This window comes from Chionomys nivalis, chromosome 4 (genome assembly GCF_950005125.1).
Source record: "Chionomys nivalis chromosome 4, mChiNiv1.1, whole genome shotgun sequence".
Lineage (NCBI taxonomy): Eukaryota > Metazoa > Chordata > Mammalia > Rodentia > Cricetidae > Chionomys > Chionomys nivalis.
Genome location: NC_080089.1, coordinates 77598186 through 77611767, shown reverse-complemented (window position 1 = coordinate 77611767; position 13582 = coordinate 77598186). Strand labels below are relative to the sequence as shown.

General features: G+C 45.4%; 1 protein-coding gene across 1 annotated transcript in view; it reads left to right on the top strand.

Moving 5' to 3' along the window:
• Window positions 1-9736: 9736 nt before the first annotated feature.
• Window positions 9737-13582, top strand: part of Slc17a5 (solute carrier family 17 member 5) — a 41100-nt gene continuing 37254 nt past the window's right edge. Inside the window, exon 1 of the mRNA XM_057767819.1 lies at window positions 9737-9893. Within this exon, the coding sequence (XP_057623802.1) occupies window positions 9800-9893 (94 nt within the window). The 5' untranslated portion in view covers window positions 9737-9799. The remainder of the gene's footprint in view (window positions 9894-13582) is intronic.

The following is a 13582-nucleotide window of genomic DNA, read 5'->3' as shown; positions in this document are numbered from 1 at the left end:
TTTGAAGACCAGGCTAGCCTTGAACTCACAGAGATCTACCTACTTATGCCTCCCAAGTGCTGAGATCAAAGACAAGCATGACCACACCTGGAACCCTACCAGTTCCTTTCCAGAATTGTTTTCAGAGTTAGAGAAATGGCTCAGTGGTTAAGAGTACTGGCTACTCTTGCAGAGGACCCAGGCTCAACCCAAACACATAGAAATGGCATCTTGCAATGTCTCTAACTCTAGTTCCAGGGCATCTGACAAATGCCCTTTTCTGGTCTGTGAAATTCAGGCACAGAAATGGGGCACACACATACACACAGATAAAACACTCATACACATAAGTAAATCTAAAAATAATCAAAATAAACAAAGTAAGTAAAAGAAAAAAAGTAAACAGTTAGCCAGGCATGGTGGTACACGCCTTTAATCTCAGCACTCGGAAGGCAGAGACAGGTGGATCTCTGTGAACGCGAGGCCAGCCTGGTCTACAGAGAGAGTTCCAGGACAGCCAGGGCTGTTACACGGAGAAACCCTGTCTCAAAAAACAAAACAAGAGTAAGAAGTTTGGGGTTTAGGCGCTAATATCAGAGCCTAATGTATAGCATAGCAACAACACTAATGACTTTAACAAGGATTCAACCTAGCACAGGGTGGGGACAGGAGTGGAGAGGAGTAGGATGGAGGAGACACACTGGGAAGCATCAAAGGCAGTAACTGAACAATATCAGTCCTATGGGAGTCATTTGGGGCAAAGCAGTTTGTACCAAGTGGGACTTCTGGCCAATCCAAAAGTCGTTTTGCTTTGGTTGAGATGCTGAGCCTAACTGGTGGAGGTGACACCATTCCAAAGCAGAAAAGAATAAGATAAAGAAGCCAAAAACTGGGTCTGAGTTCTTGGAAGCCAATTTAGGCTGAGCCCTTTTGACTTCTCAGAACAGTGAAAAGGGTACCTTTGCTGGCTGCAGTATCTTCCAGCAGCTATCGCTATCACATTCTTCTTTACAATTTTACTCACCGTTTTTAAAATCTTTGGCTGTTTTGTTTGGTTAGGTGAGTTTTTTAACTCTCATTAGGTGATCAAAGTTAGATTTCAGAGAGTATTCGAATCTTTATATTGTGGCCCCTCTAAGGTCTAAATGTCAGTCTAGGGGCTTATGCAATAATGTTAAGGACAAAATAATTCTTTTATCTACAGACCTATAGTCTATATCTGAATGTCTAAAATCATAAATTATAAAAATCTTAGAATGTAGGCTCATGAAGCAAGAAACACTTGAATTAACCCAAACCTTACATTCTAAATCCTGTGAAAGCAGTGCAGATGGTTTCCAGCCCCCCAGTGCCCCGAAAGCCCAAGGCCAATTTCCTCCCACAGTAGTTGTTCTTCACCAGCCTGCCACCTAGTGCTCACAGGAGTTAATGCACCGTATTACCAAAGTCGGCTACAAACTGCCCTGCAGCCCCATCCTTTTCTACATCTGAGTCCGTGCCTACCTGGTAAAGTCAAGGGGGAGGAAGAATAGACATTCTATTACAATGTGTATTAAACCACTCCGGATGTTGTAACAAACAGACTGTGTGACATATAAACTTGAAAATTTATTTCTCACAGGTCTGGATGTATGTGTGAGGTTCTGGGTTCTACCCTCGGAACTTTTCTCTTTGCAAGTTGATTATTTCAGGAATGAAATTTGTTAGAGTAATGGAACTAGCTAACACCATACTTGTAAGTGCAGGCTGAGACTGTATTTTGGTTCCCAAAACATACTTCCTAAGCATTTGGTACTTTTAAATTAAAATATAAAGTTACCAATTTTGTTTTGTTTTGCTCAGTAGTGTGTGTGTGTGTGTGTGTGTGTGTGCGCGCACGCGCTAGTGTGGTCACAGAGGCCAAAAGAGGGCATGAGAGTCCTAGGCCCTGGAGTTAGAGGCCTTTGCAGGGCACCAGAATTGAGCTGGGATCCAAACACCGGTCCTCATGACCACACAGCAAGCACTCATAACCGCTGAGCTCTCTCTCCAGCTCCAAAGAGCGTTCATCCTTCTGTTCTAATATCTCATGTCCTCCAGGCTTCTTTCTTGGAGTTCCCATTGAGTCGGCGCCAGCCCACTGGACTTAACAATCCAATCTGCATTCCTCAATTCTAGCCCGATACACTCTCTAGCACATCACAAGTCCTCATCCTGAAACTCCTTCCACTGATGATGACATCAGGTGATGGACCAACAAGCTCATTGACTCCTTAGCACTCCGTGCATGTGGATTCATCCACTGGAACACAACGTGGAAAGAAGATGGGATTAGAAGTCAGAGAGACACGCATCCTAGTCTTAAGCAATTTACCATCAATGACTTTAGGTTTCCTCAGCTATAAAGTGAGAATGCGGGGCTAAAGCGATGGCTCAGAAGTTAAGAGTACATACTGCTCTTGCAGAGGACAGATTCAGTTCCCACCACCATGTCAGATAGCTCACAACTGCCTGTAACTCCAACTTCAGGGGACACAACGCCCTCTTCTGGCCTCCACATGTACTGCATTCACATACACATGCACACATATACACATTTAAAAATAATAATAAAATTCTTTTAAAAATGAGTTAGGCAGTGATGGCACACGACTCTAATCCTAGTACTTGGGAAACAGAGGCAGGTGAATCTCTGTGAGTTCAAGGCCATCCTGGTCTTCAGAGCAAGTTTGAAGACAGTCAAAGCTACACAGCAAAACCCTATCTTGAAAAAAAACAAATAATAAAATAATAAAAATGATATTGGGGCTGGAGAGATGGCTCAGAGGTTAAGAGCACTGACTGCTCTTTCAGAAGTCCTGAGTTCAATTCCCAGTAAGCATATGATGGCTCACAACCATCTGTAATGAGATCTGGTGCCCTCTTCTGGTCTGCAGCAAACATGCAGACAGAATACTGTATACATAATTAATAAATAATTTAAAAAATAAAAAATTTTTTAAAAATGATATCTATGCCTATAAACATTTTGAAAAGTAAATAGTATGTGCATCACTATGTCTGACATATTACATGGGACAAAATCATGAGTATCCTTGAGTTATAGCTTACAAGCTATTGGTTCAGTTGCTTTAAAGAAATTAATAACAGCCAGGTGGTGATGGCACACACCTTTAATCCCAGCACTCGGGAGGCAGAGACAAGTGAATCTCTGTGAATTTGAGGTCAGCCTGGTCTACAGAGCTAATGCCAGGACAAGCTCCACAGATACACAGAGAAACCTTGTCTTGAAAAAAGAAAAGAAATTAATAATATCAATTCTTAGCCTTACTATGATCATCTCTAATCCATCAGGCAGATGGCCCATCCATAGTACCTTTGCTAGGGAAAAACCTGCAGTGAACAAAAAGGAGCTATTTTTCCCTATCATCTCACTGAGGCTCTTCACAAAAATGTGCAGGGTGTATCTTTACTGACATCAATATGGCAAGATGGGGAAAAATAGTGCCACAATAAATCAATAGAACTGTTAGATTAGTTTTCCAAATAAGCCCAAATCCATGTAGAAGAAAGTACAAATTCTAACAGATTAAATAACTTTGGTGCCGGACAGTGGTGGCGCATACCTTTAATCCCAGCACTTGGGAGGCAGAGGTAGGTGGATCTCTTTGAGTTTGAGGCCAGCCTGGTCTACAAGAGCTAGTTCCAGGACAGTCAGGATTGTTACCCAGAGAAACCCTGTCTTGAAAAACAATAAATAAATAAATAAATAAATAAATAAATAACTTTGGTTACTCTATCCTTCCTATTTTAAAACTATTTTTCAGCTGGGCAGTGGTGGCGCACGCCTTTAATCCCAGCACTCGGGAGGCAGAGGCAGGCGGATCTCTGTGAGTTCGAGGCCAGCCTGGTCTACAAGAGCTAGTTCCAGGACAGTCAGGGCTGTTACACAGAGAAACCCTGTCTTGAAAGACCAAAAAAGAAAAAAGAAAGAAAGGTAGATCCCATGTTAAGTGTCCCAACCACAACAGGAGGTACAAACTTTCGGGTGTTACTTTGACTGTGGACAGTTTCATGAGTGCAGGCTATCCAACCCCATCAAACTGCATTCATTAAACATGTGTAGTTAGGGTACAGCTCAGTGGTAGAGTGATGGACTGCTTGCCTAGCATGCCAAAGTACAAGAAAAAAAAGAGGAAGGAAGGGGGAGACAGAGGGAGGGCTAGAGGGAGGGGGAGACAGAAAGAGGGCTAGAGGGAGCATTTTTATGTGTGGACAGAAGGAGGGAGCATTTTTATGTGTGGACAGAAGGAGGGAGCATTTTTATGTGTGGATTTTTGTGTGGGGGGGTTATGCCTCACAGCACTGGTTTCCAGATTATGGTGATTTTTTTTCTTTCTGTCATATAAGTAATAACAATTTATGAGTCATTACACTTTTTTGTTGTTGTTTTGAGTCAGGGTTTCTCTGTGTATCTCTGGCTACCCTGGAACTCACTCTGTAGAACAGACTGACCTCGAACTCACAGAGATCCCCCTGTCTCTGCCTGCCTCCATTACACTTTTCATTAAAAGGAAAAATACAAACGTATATGCAGAAAGAATTCTGACCACCAAGAGGTGAAAGTGTGCAGAGTGAGTTCCAGGACAGCCAAAGCTACACAGGGCAACCCTGTCTGGAAATGACCTAAAAGGAAAAGTTAACGCAACAGCACTCTGGTTTGATACCTTCTCAGGACAGACTTTACCCTTAATTTTTTTTTTGTCTGCCTGAGTCGCCCAATTTTGAGTTGTTACATGCACACTTTTAGCTCACCTCATTCAATTGCCATATACTCGCCCTCCCCTTTAAAATGGTTATTTATGGGCTGGCAAGATGGTTCAGTGGGTGAAGGAGCCTGCCACCAAGTCTGATGACCCTGACCCTGACCCTGACTGAGTTCAATCCCCAGGACCCACATGGTGAAGACAGACTAGTAACTCCTGGAAGTCAATTTTCTAACCTTCATGCCCAAGCCATAGCACTCATACACACATTTGCATACACTCATGCACACACAAACACATACACATGCACACATACATACATACATACATACACAAAATAACTAAAAATGTAATAAGATAGTTATTTGTAATAATTATGGGCTAGGGATGAAGCATAGAGGTAGGGGCTTTCCTAATACTAACAAGGCTTGAAGTTCAATCCCCTGGTACCACGAGAGCAAGAGAGCGAGGGCGAGAGAGAGAGAGAGAGAGAGAGAGAGAGAGAGAGAGAGAGAGAGAGAGAGAGAGAACCACCCCAAAACAATGTACGAATTTCCCAATTATGTTGGATAGCACTAAGGGAAGGGATTGACCCTCTGCTAATGAACACAAGCTGTCATACACATATCCGGAAGCTGTGCATTTACCAACCTGGGTTTGTTTTTGTTTTAATCACTGTCAAAGGACAGCTGACAGACAGTACAGCTTCCTGAAAGAAGCAGAACGTGGTGTGAGGTGTCAGGGTCCTCTAGAGGAACAGAACCGGTACAGTGAGTACACAAAAGGGTTTACGTGTGGTCTGAGCTGTCTCCACAGTAACTGCCTTTACACTGGGGAAGCTAAGAACTGGTAGCTGCTCCGTTCTCGAGGATGGATGGTTCGGCAATCCCAATCGGTCAATCGATGCTGAAAACCCGGTAGATGGCTCGGCAATCCTAAACAGTTAGTCATTGCCGAAAGCCTGGTGGATGGCTCCGCAATCCCAATCGGTCCGTAGATGCTGGAAGCCTAGTGAATGGTTCGGCAAACCAAATCAATCGATGCCGAAAGCCTGGTGGATGGCTCGGCAATCCCAATCAAAGCTGAAAGCCCTGTGAATGGCTCGGCAATCCCAATTGCTGCTTAAAGCCTGGAAGACTCCCTGGAGAGCTTCTTGTCTTCAGTGCACAATAGAACGCTAAAGCATCTGAGCTCTGATGTTAGTGAGAAATGGTGGCAGTGGCAGCAAAGTAAATGAACCCATACACAGGGAAGGGAAACTCACCGTTAAGACACCAGTAAGAAAGGAAAAAGCAAAAGCTTGTCCCTTGGACCTTATTATAACCGGTGCACCACTTGAAGGTGCTGCCCAGAATTAGTGTGGGTATTACCACGCCTGTAAACAAGGAAATCCTTCACAGGTGTGCTCAGACTCCGTCTCTTAGTTTCCGATGCAGTCCAAGTTGACAGTCAAGACTACCCATCACACGTGAGGAAGCATGTCCAGATTCAAAAACTCCTTCCTGAAAACACTGTCATGCCTCCTCTGGAATTCATTACTCACATGTCACTTGTGCTCCCAAATGTGGGAATGAAAATAGGTCCCCTAACTTTCATAACCATTGGGAAAATACTTTATATTTCCTTTAGACAATACAAAGGACTATTTCCTTCATGGAACATTTCCCATAGAAACCTCGTGGAGGCAGAAAGCTTGTTGGTCTGTCCTGCATACACAGGTCCACAGCAAACAGGACAGTGCCTGATACTGTTATGCACAAATCTGATAAGTCCCCCAAAAGCCAATAAGGAGACTGAATCCCATATGTAAAAGCAAAAAAGCCTTTATTTTATGCAAGTTTGCAAACTCGGTCTCTCCGCAGTCCAACGTATTGAAATAAACGGAGAGACCCGAGCTCAGTTAGAGTTGGGTTTTTATACTAGTAAAGGTGGGGGTGAGGGGTTTCTGAGGTTCAGGACCCCTGATTGGCTGACATTTGTCTAGGGGTGTCTTGGTAAGTGTGTGCTGTCAGGTGATTCTATCTACAGTGGTTGGAATGTTAGGAATTTCCTTTGGATGGTCTGTTCTGGGTGGTGCTCAGGTAATCTTAGTTTATGGTCCTTCCTGCAACCAGGTATTTCTTCAGGGTAAACTACTGAGACTATCTAAGGCTGAGTACTGCTCTGGCGGGTGGTAATAGCTGTAAGTAAAGAACTTCCTTTGGGCAATCTGTTCATATTTTTCTTATCACGGCTGGGTCCTACAATACATAATATGGGGCTTCATAAATATTTGTTCTCTGCTTGGAGCTAGAAATGGAAACAAGTGAAGGCTTCGTTATTTAAGACCTACCCCACATTCTACTAAATGGTCTTCAGTAACTCTCAATCAATGCGTTGTGATGGAAGTCTGTACAGCATAGGGTAAAGGAGAGATTGTGGAGCTAAATAAAAGGTGACATTTCAGCCAGTTGGTGGTGGCACACACCTTTAATCCTGGACTTCAGGAGGCAGAGACAGGTGGATCGCTGTGAGTTTGAGGTCAGCCTGGTGTGTGGAGCAAGTTCCAGGACATCCAGAGCTACACAGAGAAACCGTCTCAAAAAAAAAAAAAAAAAAGTGACATTTCAGGGCTGGAGAGATGGCTAAGCAGTTAAGAGCACGGCATATTCTTACAGAGGAACCAGGTCTGGTTCCCAGGACCCACATGGCAACTGACAACCATCTGTAACTCCAGTTCCAGGGGATCTGACTCCCGCTTCTGACTTCTGCAGGTACCAGGTGTGTATGTGACGCACGCACACACATGCAGGCAACATACTCATACATAAGATAAAAACAAATGTTGTTGTCAAAGGTGACATTTTAGCTTCAAAGAGCAAATAGCAACCCACCGGACACAAAAGCAGCAAGTGCAGGAACGGCAGAAGGAAGACAGGAGCGACATCACACAAAGGCTCAACGCACAGAACGAAGTATAAAGCACATAGGCAGTGGCGGGAATGGAGGAAGGGGAACTGGAAGCATAACTGGTATCGCGAGGGATCTGTGCTCTATACCAGACTGGATTTCATGGCTACCCAGAGGGTCTCCAGCTGGATGCACTCAGCAAAGAGCATACATGAGATGATTCCGGGGGAAAAGTGTCAACACCTTCTTAGATTTTCTTTTCCTACCACTCGGGGCTTGGTTGGTTTCTGAGACAGAATCTTCATCAGTGTCTATAAAACTGGTCAGGTCAGCAAACAGGAAGAAAGTCTGAGAGACAGTAAATGAGATCACAGGCTGTCGAGGGCCTTGGATAGGAATGCAGTCTGATATAACAAAACCATGGGTCATAAGGTTGCACAAGGGTGTAACCTAAATGGGCCTTCTTGTCAGAGTTCTAGAAATGCCCCAGGTTTACAGCTGGGAAGGGAGAAAGGCCATACTTGAAGGCTTAGGCCTTAGGCATGATCCATTATTCTTTTAACATAAAATGTCTCTGTGTTAAAAGAACAATATAGACGATCTTCACAGCAAATGAAATTTTGTTAATTGTGCAGGCATTCTTAACTCAGCTGGCAGGAGACTTCACTCAGACCTGGGAGTGAGGGGCTCCTTCCCCATGTTTCCTCAAACTCTGCCTTCCTATCCTCCTTCAAACTCTCTGTATCGACGTTGTGACTTTTCTGGAACCCGAACCTTCTCAAGTAAAAAGTGTACTCAAGGAAACACAGTAATTAGCAAGTTTTCCAGGCTGTTGGCATCTGATTCCCTGTGCTTACCAAGGGAATTACACAAACAATCTTTTCTCAGAGAAGCAGAACCAGTAGGAGAGAGGAGAGACAGTGGAGAACAAACCTATGGGCTCATAGGGACAGCAGTGGTGCAGAAAGCTGAAACCAGGGAGGCTCTTGGTAAGCAATCTGAAGACAGTGGGTTGGGAGGATCCCTTCTTTCCTTCTTCTTGGGGGAATGGGATGAGAAAAGGGAAGCTGGTCTCTTTGTTCTAGTCAAACCTTCAAATTGATTGAAATCCACCCACGTAGTGGACAAGCAAACTGACACATCAAATTAACCACACCAGAACTACTGTCTCAGCATTTTAAAAGGATGTGCCAGGCAGGTGTGTGCATGCTCAAAGGGCCTGTGTCTACAACTGTCAGTTTGAAATCTATGAGGTATTTACTAGCCCAGGAATTAGGAATGTTCTTCAGAAATCCTCAGCCCTTCTTCTAGAGAGGGACCTCACCTGGCTTACCGAATTTCTGGCTTGCAAGCTTTTGTTACTTTTGGGTCTGCCTGGAATTCTCCAAGGACATCTACCACACCTTATCTTCTCCATCTGTCTGCAGATGAGGTCTTTATTACTCAGACGCTCAAAGGTCTCAACAGGGCTGACTGGGGCAGTTACCTAGTTCCTCTTTCTTAGAGTCAGCAGTAGGAAAACCTGTCCAAATTAGATTTACAGAGAAAAACGGACCCATGATGGAACATCACGTGGCCCGCTGGCTGGGGATGTATGTCAATGGTACCAGTGTAGGTCTATATGTATGAGACTCTGGGTTCAACGCAATATCGTCCCAGAGAGAAAAAGCCTATTTCATAGCTGAATCCTAATATAGGCAGTTTCGTCAGACAGACCATGTCTTTCTTTACTATTTTTCCACTTCAAAATCCACATGCTGTCCTAGACGAGACAAAGATTGCTAATAATCACGAGCTCTAACACGGACATCTGGAAGTCAAGTACTTCCAGTCCATTTCTCCAGCTCCCTATCGCAGAGAGATGAAAGCCCTATCGCCGCCTCCAGGACCAGTGTGCCCCAGCTTTTGCTAGGGAACAGAGGCGCGGAATGCCCACCGCCCACAACGAACTCTGCAAGTGCCACATCCGGTTCAGCCACGCCCACCACCGCCGCACCACGCCCACACCGGGGTTGCCCGGAACTAAGATGGCGCCTGAGGAAGAGCGGCCAGAGATGGGCGGGGCCTGGGTGATGCAAGAGGCGGAGCCAAATCCTGTCCCACCCAGCCAGCAAGGCTGGAGGGCTGTCCTCCCGAGAGCTTTGTTGGCTGAACAACAACATCAGCACATCTGCTCTCCCGGCGACATGAGGCCCCTGCTGCGGGGTCCGGCGATGAACGAGGAGGAGGAGAACTCGGACAGCACCCCGCTCCTGCCGAGCGCCCGGCAAACCGAAGCGGGTGAGCGGCTGCTAGGGGTAGCGTTCCGGGTGGCGGGTGGTTCCTGGCCGGGGGCGCCTCGAGGGAGTGGCTGAGGGCTGGAGGGGACGGGTGCAGCCCCGTGGGACCGGCCGGAGCTGCCTGCACTGGTGGGGGACTGAAGCAATTCGGGGTCGGGGGTATCCATCGAGTCAATGAGCCAAGGGCCAAAGTGCTGCTCGCTGTTCCTCAGTGAGCGCCAGGTTTCCGCTTCTGCCGGTCTGCAAGCATGTGATCAGGTAGCTCCTTGGGCAGGGAGGAGACACACAGAGAAAACAGTTGACATCTGTTGAGTGTGCGGAGGACAGTTGCATAATCCCGCGAATATCTTGACTTTGTGCTGTAAGAGACTAAAAATATTGCAGACATTTCCATTTTTGCTCGTCTGTCAGACTAAAGTTTAAGAAAGAGGTTATTCTCGAGATGGCTATCTGTAGCGCGCTAAGATAATGTACCAAAGGTCTTGCAGTGGTACTTCAAAGAGCATCTTCCCTGCCTGGGGTTGTAGCTCAGTGATAAGAGTTTTGACTGGCGAAGTTCTGGTCTCCATACCCGCTATGCCCCAAAACACAAGTATGTGTCTTCACTGGATTTTGCTACACTTTTGTAACGTAGCTTCTTGAAGCTACTGAAAACTAAAGGACAGATGGGCTTGCACGCATTCAAGGACACAGGAATGAGAAAGACTTGAACTGGGTTGCCTTTGCTGACCACGGAGAGTCGCCCGTAGGTATGTCTTTTGTGAACATTACCAAAGGACTCTTTCGTAACTGCTTTAAGGATGAGCAGATAGCCACCCTCCCTACTTGTGTGTGTACATACCCTACTATGACGACTTTCTGGCTTTGTTCAGACACTTTTGTTGTTTTCTTGGTGGTTTGTTTTGGTTTTGTTCTATTTTGAGAATAGTGTGTTTGGGGACTGGAGAGATGGCTCAGCAGTTAGAGCACTGGCTGCTCTTCCAGAGGACCTGGGTTCAGTTCCCAGCACCCACACAGGAGCTTACAACCATCTATAATTCCAGCTCCAGGGGATCCAGCACCCTATTGAGGCCTCCATAGAAGGCACCAGACATGCATGTGGTATAGATGTACATACATACAAAATATTTATTATATACATAAAAACTAAGAAAGAATGCTTTATTTTGTAAAGTTTAAGGCAGCAGTGGGGTGAGCCTAGGTCTTTCATTTTGTGTTTGTTTGTTTGTTTGATTGGTTGGTTGGTTTTCTTTGAGACGGGGTCTCCTGTAGCCCAAGCTGGCCTCTAACCACTTTGTAGCTGAAGGTGACTTTGTATTCCTGATTCTCCTGCCTCCACCTCCTGAATACACGCCAAGCACTCCACCCACCTGCAGCCCCTCTTACTGTCTTCTTGGGCTAGAATCAAAGGCTGGCACTTCACCGTCTTGCCATCCATAACCCTAGAGTCCCTTTCCCAGGCTTTGTCATCACCTCTGTCTCGGTGCCAGCTGCCTCCACTGCAGACACACAGCACTTGAAGGTACACCCAAGGCAGATTCGCCGGTTTTGTGTGGATGTCCACCTTCTCAGCAGTCCCCCCCGTTGCACCACAAGCCTCACGCCCCGCATAACTTAATTTCCCACAGATGAAAAATTATCATGATTCTTAACATCAGAGCTAGGTTTCCTGGATCCAGAGAAGGCAATGATGACGGTTCAGTTTCTGAAGTTACTATGTGCTGAGCAGTGCTTTGATTCGTTTGCAGGTCGTCTTCCCCAACTCGATACAGTAAGCACTCGGTAACATTAGCTGTTTCGTTAGTAAACCCAGTGCCCTCTCCCACTCAATAGTATTAGTTCTGAGACTTGGCTCAGGCTAAAGCCTTAAGTTCTCCCCGTGCCTTTCTCATTTCCTTGCTTCTGCACATCCTGTTGGTTTTGCTGGCATGGCTATACTCACACCCACCCCACCCCCACAGCTGCCTGACAACTGCTCATTGAGGAAGCCGCAATTGAATATCCCTCTTCCAAAAAGAGGATATCCCTGTCCTATCTCCCGAGATTAGTGGGCTTCCTTTCTCCCTTATGTATGTAGCACTTTATTTTATTAGAAAAGCTTTCTAACCCCTCCGGGAGGTAGTAGCAGTCATGCCTTCAATCCCAGCGCTTGGGAGGCAGAGGCAGGCAGATCTCTGTGAACTCTAGGCCAGCCTGATCTACAGAGTTCCAGGACAACCAGGACTGTTAAACACAGAGAAACCCTGTCTCGAAAAACAAAACCAAAAGAAGGAAGAGAAGAAGGGAGGGAAAGGAAGGAAGGAAGGAAGGAAGGAAGGAAGGAAGGAAGGAAGGAAGGAAGGAAGGAAGGAAGGAAGGAAAGAAGAAAGAAAAGCTTTCTCGGGCATGGAGTGGGGCTTCAATACCTGCGCCCTGTGATTTCCTATGGTATTTAACCCCCACAACTCAGTTTATTATTAAACATGCAGCGTGTCTGTTCAACAGAAGAGGTATATAACCTGTTTTCTGCCCAGAAGGCTGGGACTGGATAAAGTTCATAGCCTTGTGACCTGTGCTGTCTGTAGGGCTAGGCTACACCTGATTCCCCTAGACTATAATATTTATCCAAGACCCTTCCTCCCTAGACTTTTTTTTTTTTTTTGAGACCGGTCCTCTGTGTAACAGCCCTGGCTGTCCTAGAACTTGCTTTGTAGACCAGGCTGGTCTCAACTCACAAAGATCCGCCTGCCTCTGCCTCCCAAGTGTGGGAGTGCTGGGATTAAAGGCGTGCACCACCACCACCCGGCTCCTCCCTAAACTTTTATCTTAGCATTTTTTCCCAATCTATAGAGCCCGTCTTTGTGGAAGAGGTCAATGTACTTTGCAAAGAGTTTGGATGTAGTGGTGCCTTAATCTTTATCGTGCACATGGGATTGAGTTCGTTGTCACAAGGAAACTTTTTTCCAAAATTGTACTGTACTTAAATATGCCTAAAATAAACTGCCTGGAATTTGAACCAACACCTGCTACTGAGTTGTGTTGAGCCAGATTTGACTCACTCATATCAACACTCTGCAGACCCTGGTGTTTGCAAAGACCCCCTATAATCAGTACCCAGCAGGAGGTGGGGGGGGCTTGACCATCAGAGAAGGTAAGAAAATTTTTCTTTAAATAGAAGCAGAAAAATTCATGACCTTAAGTGAGACAGTGGTAATATTCATGGTTCCAGTCAGTCAGTCCTCTGAGACAAAGAACTTAATACAATTATTGAAGCATTTGTTAAGACTGGGAGGAGAGGCCTGGAGAGATGGGTCAGCATTGAAGAGCACCAGCTGCCCTTCCAGAGGACCTGGGTTCAATTCCCAGAACCCACATGGCAGCTCACAACTGTCTGTAATTCCAGTTCCAGGGACTCCACACCTTCACACAGGCATACATGCAAGCAAAACAATAATGCACAGAAAAAGTAAAAGTAAATGAATCATTAACTAAATAAATAAAAAAAACCCAGAGGAAAATTCTGCAACTTTGTACAGGTAACTGTAAAATTTAACCCTTGGTTTCCTGACCAAGTAACTATTGCTGTTAATACTGGAAGCATGTGGGGACTAAAGGGAAGTGGAATTTCTGTCGATTATTTTGCAAGCTAGAGCACATTAATAATGTATTGCTTGCATCCTCTCAGGAGGATTATTTAAGAGAGAGAAACAG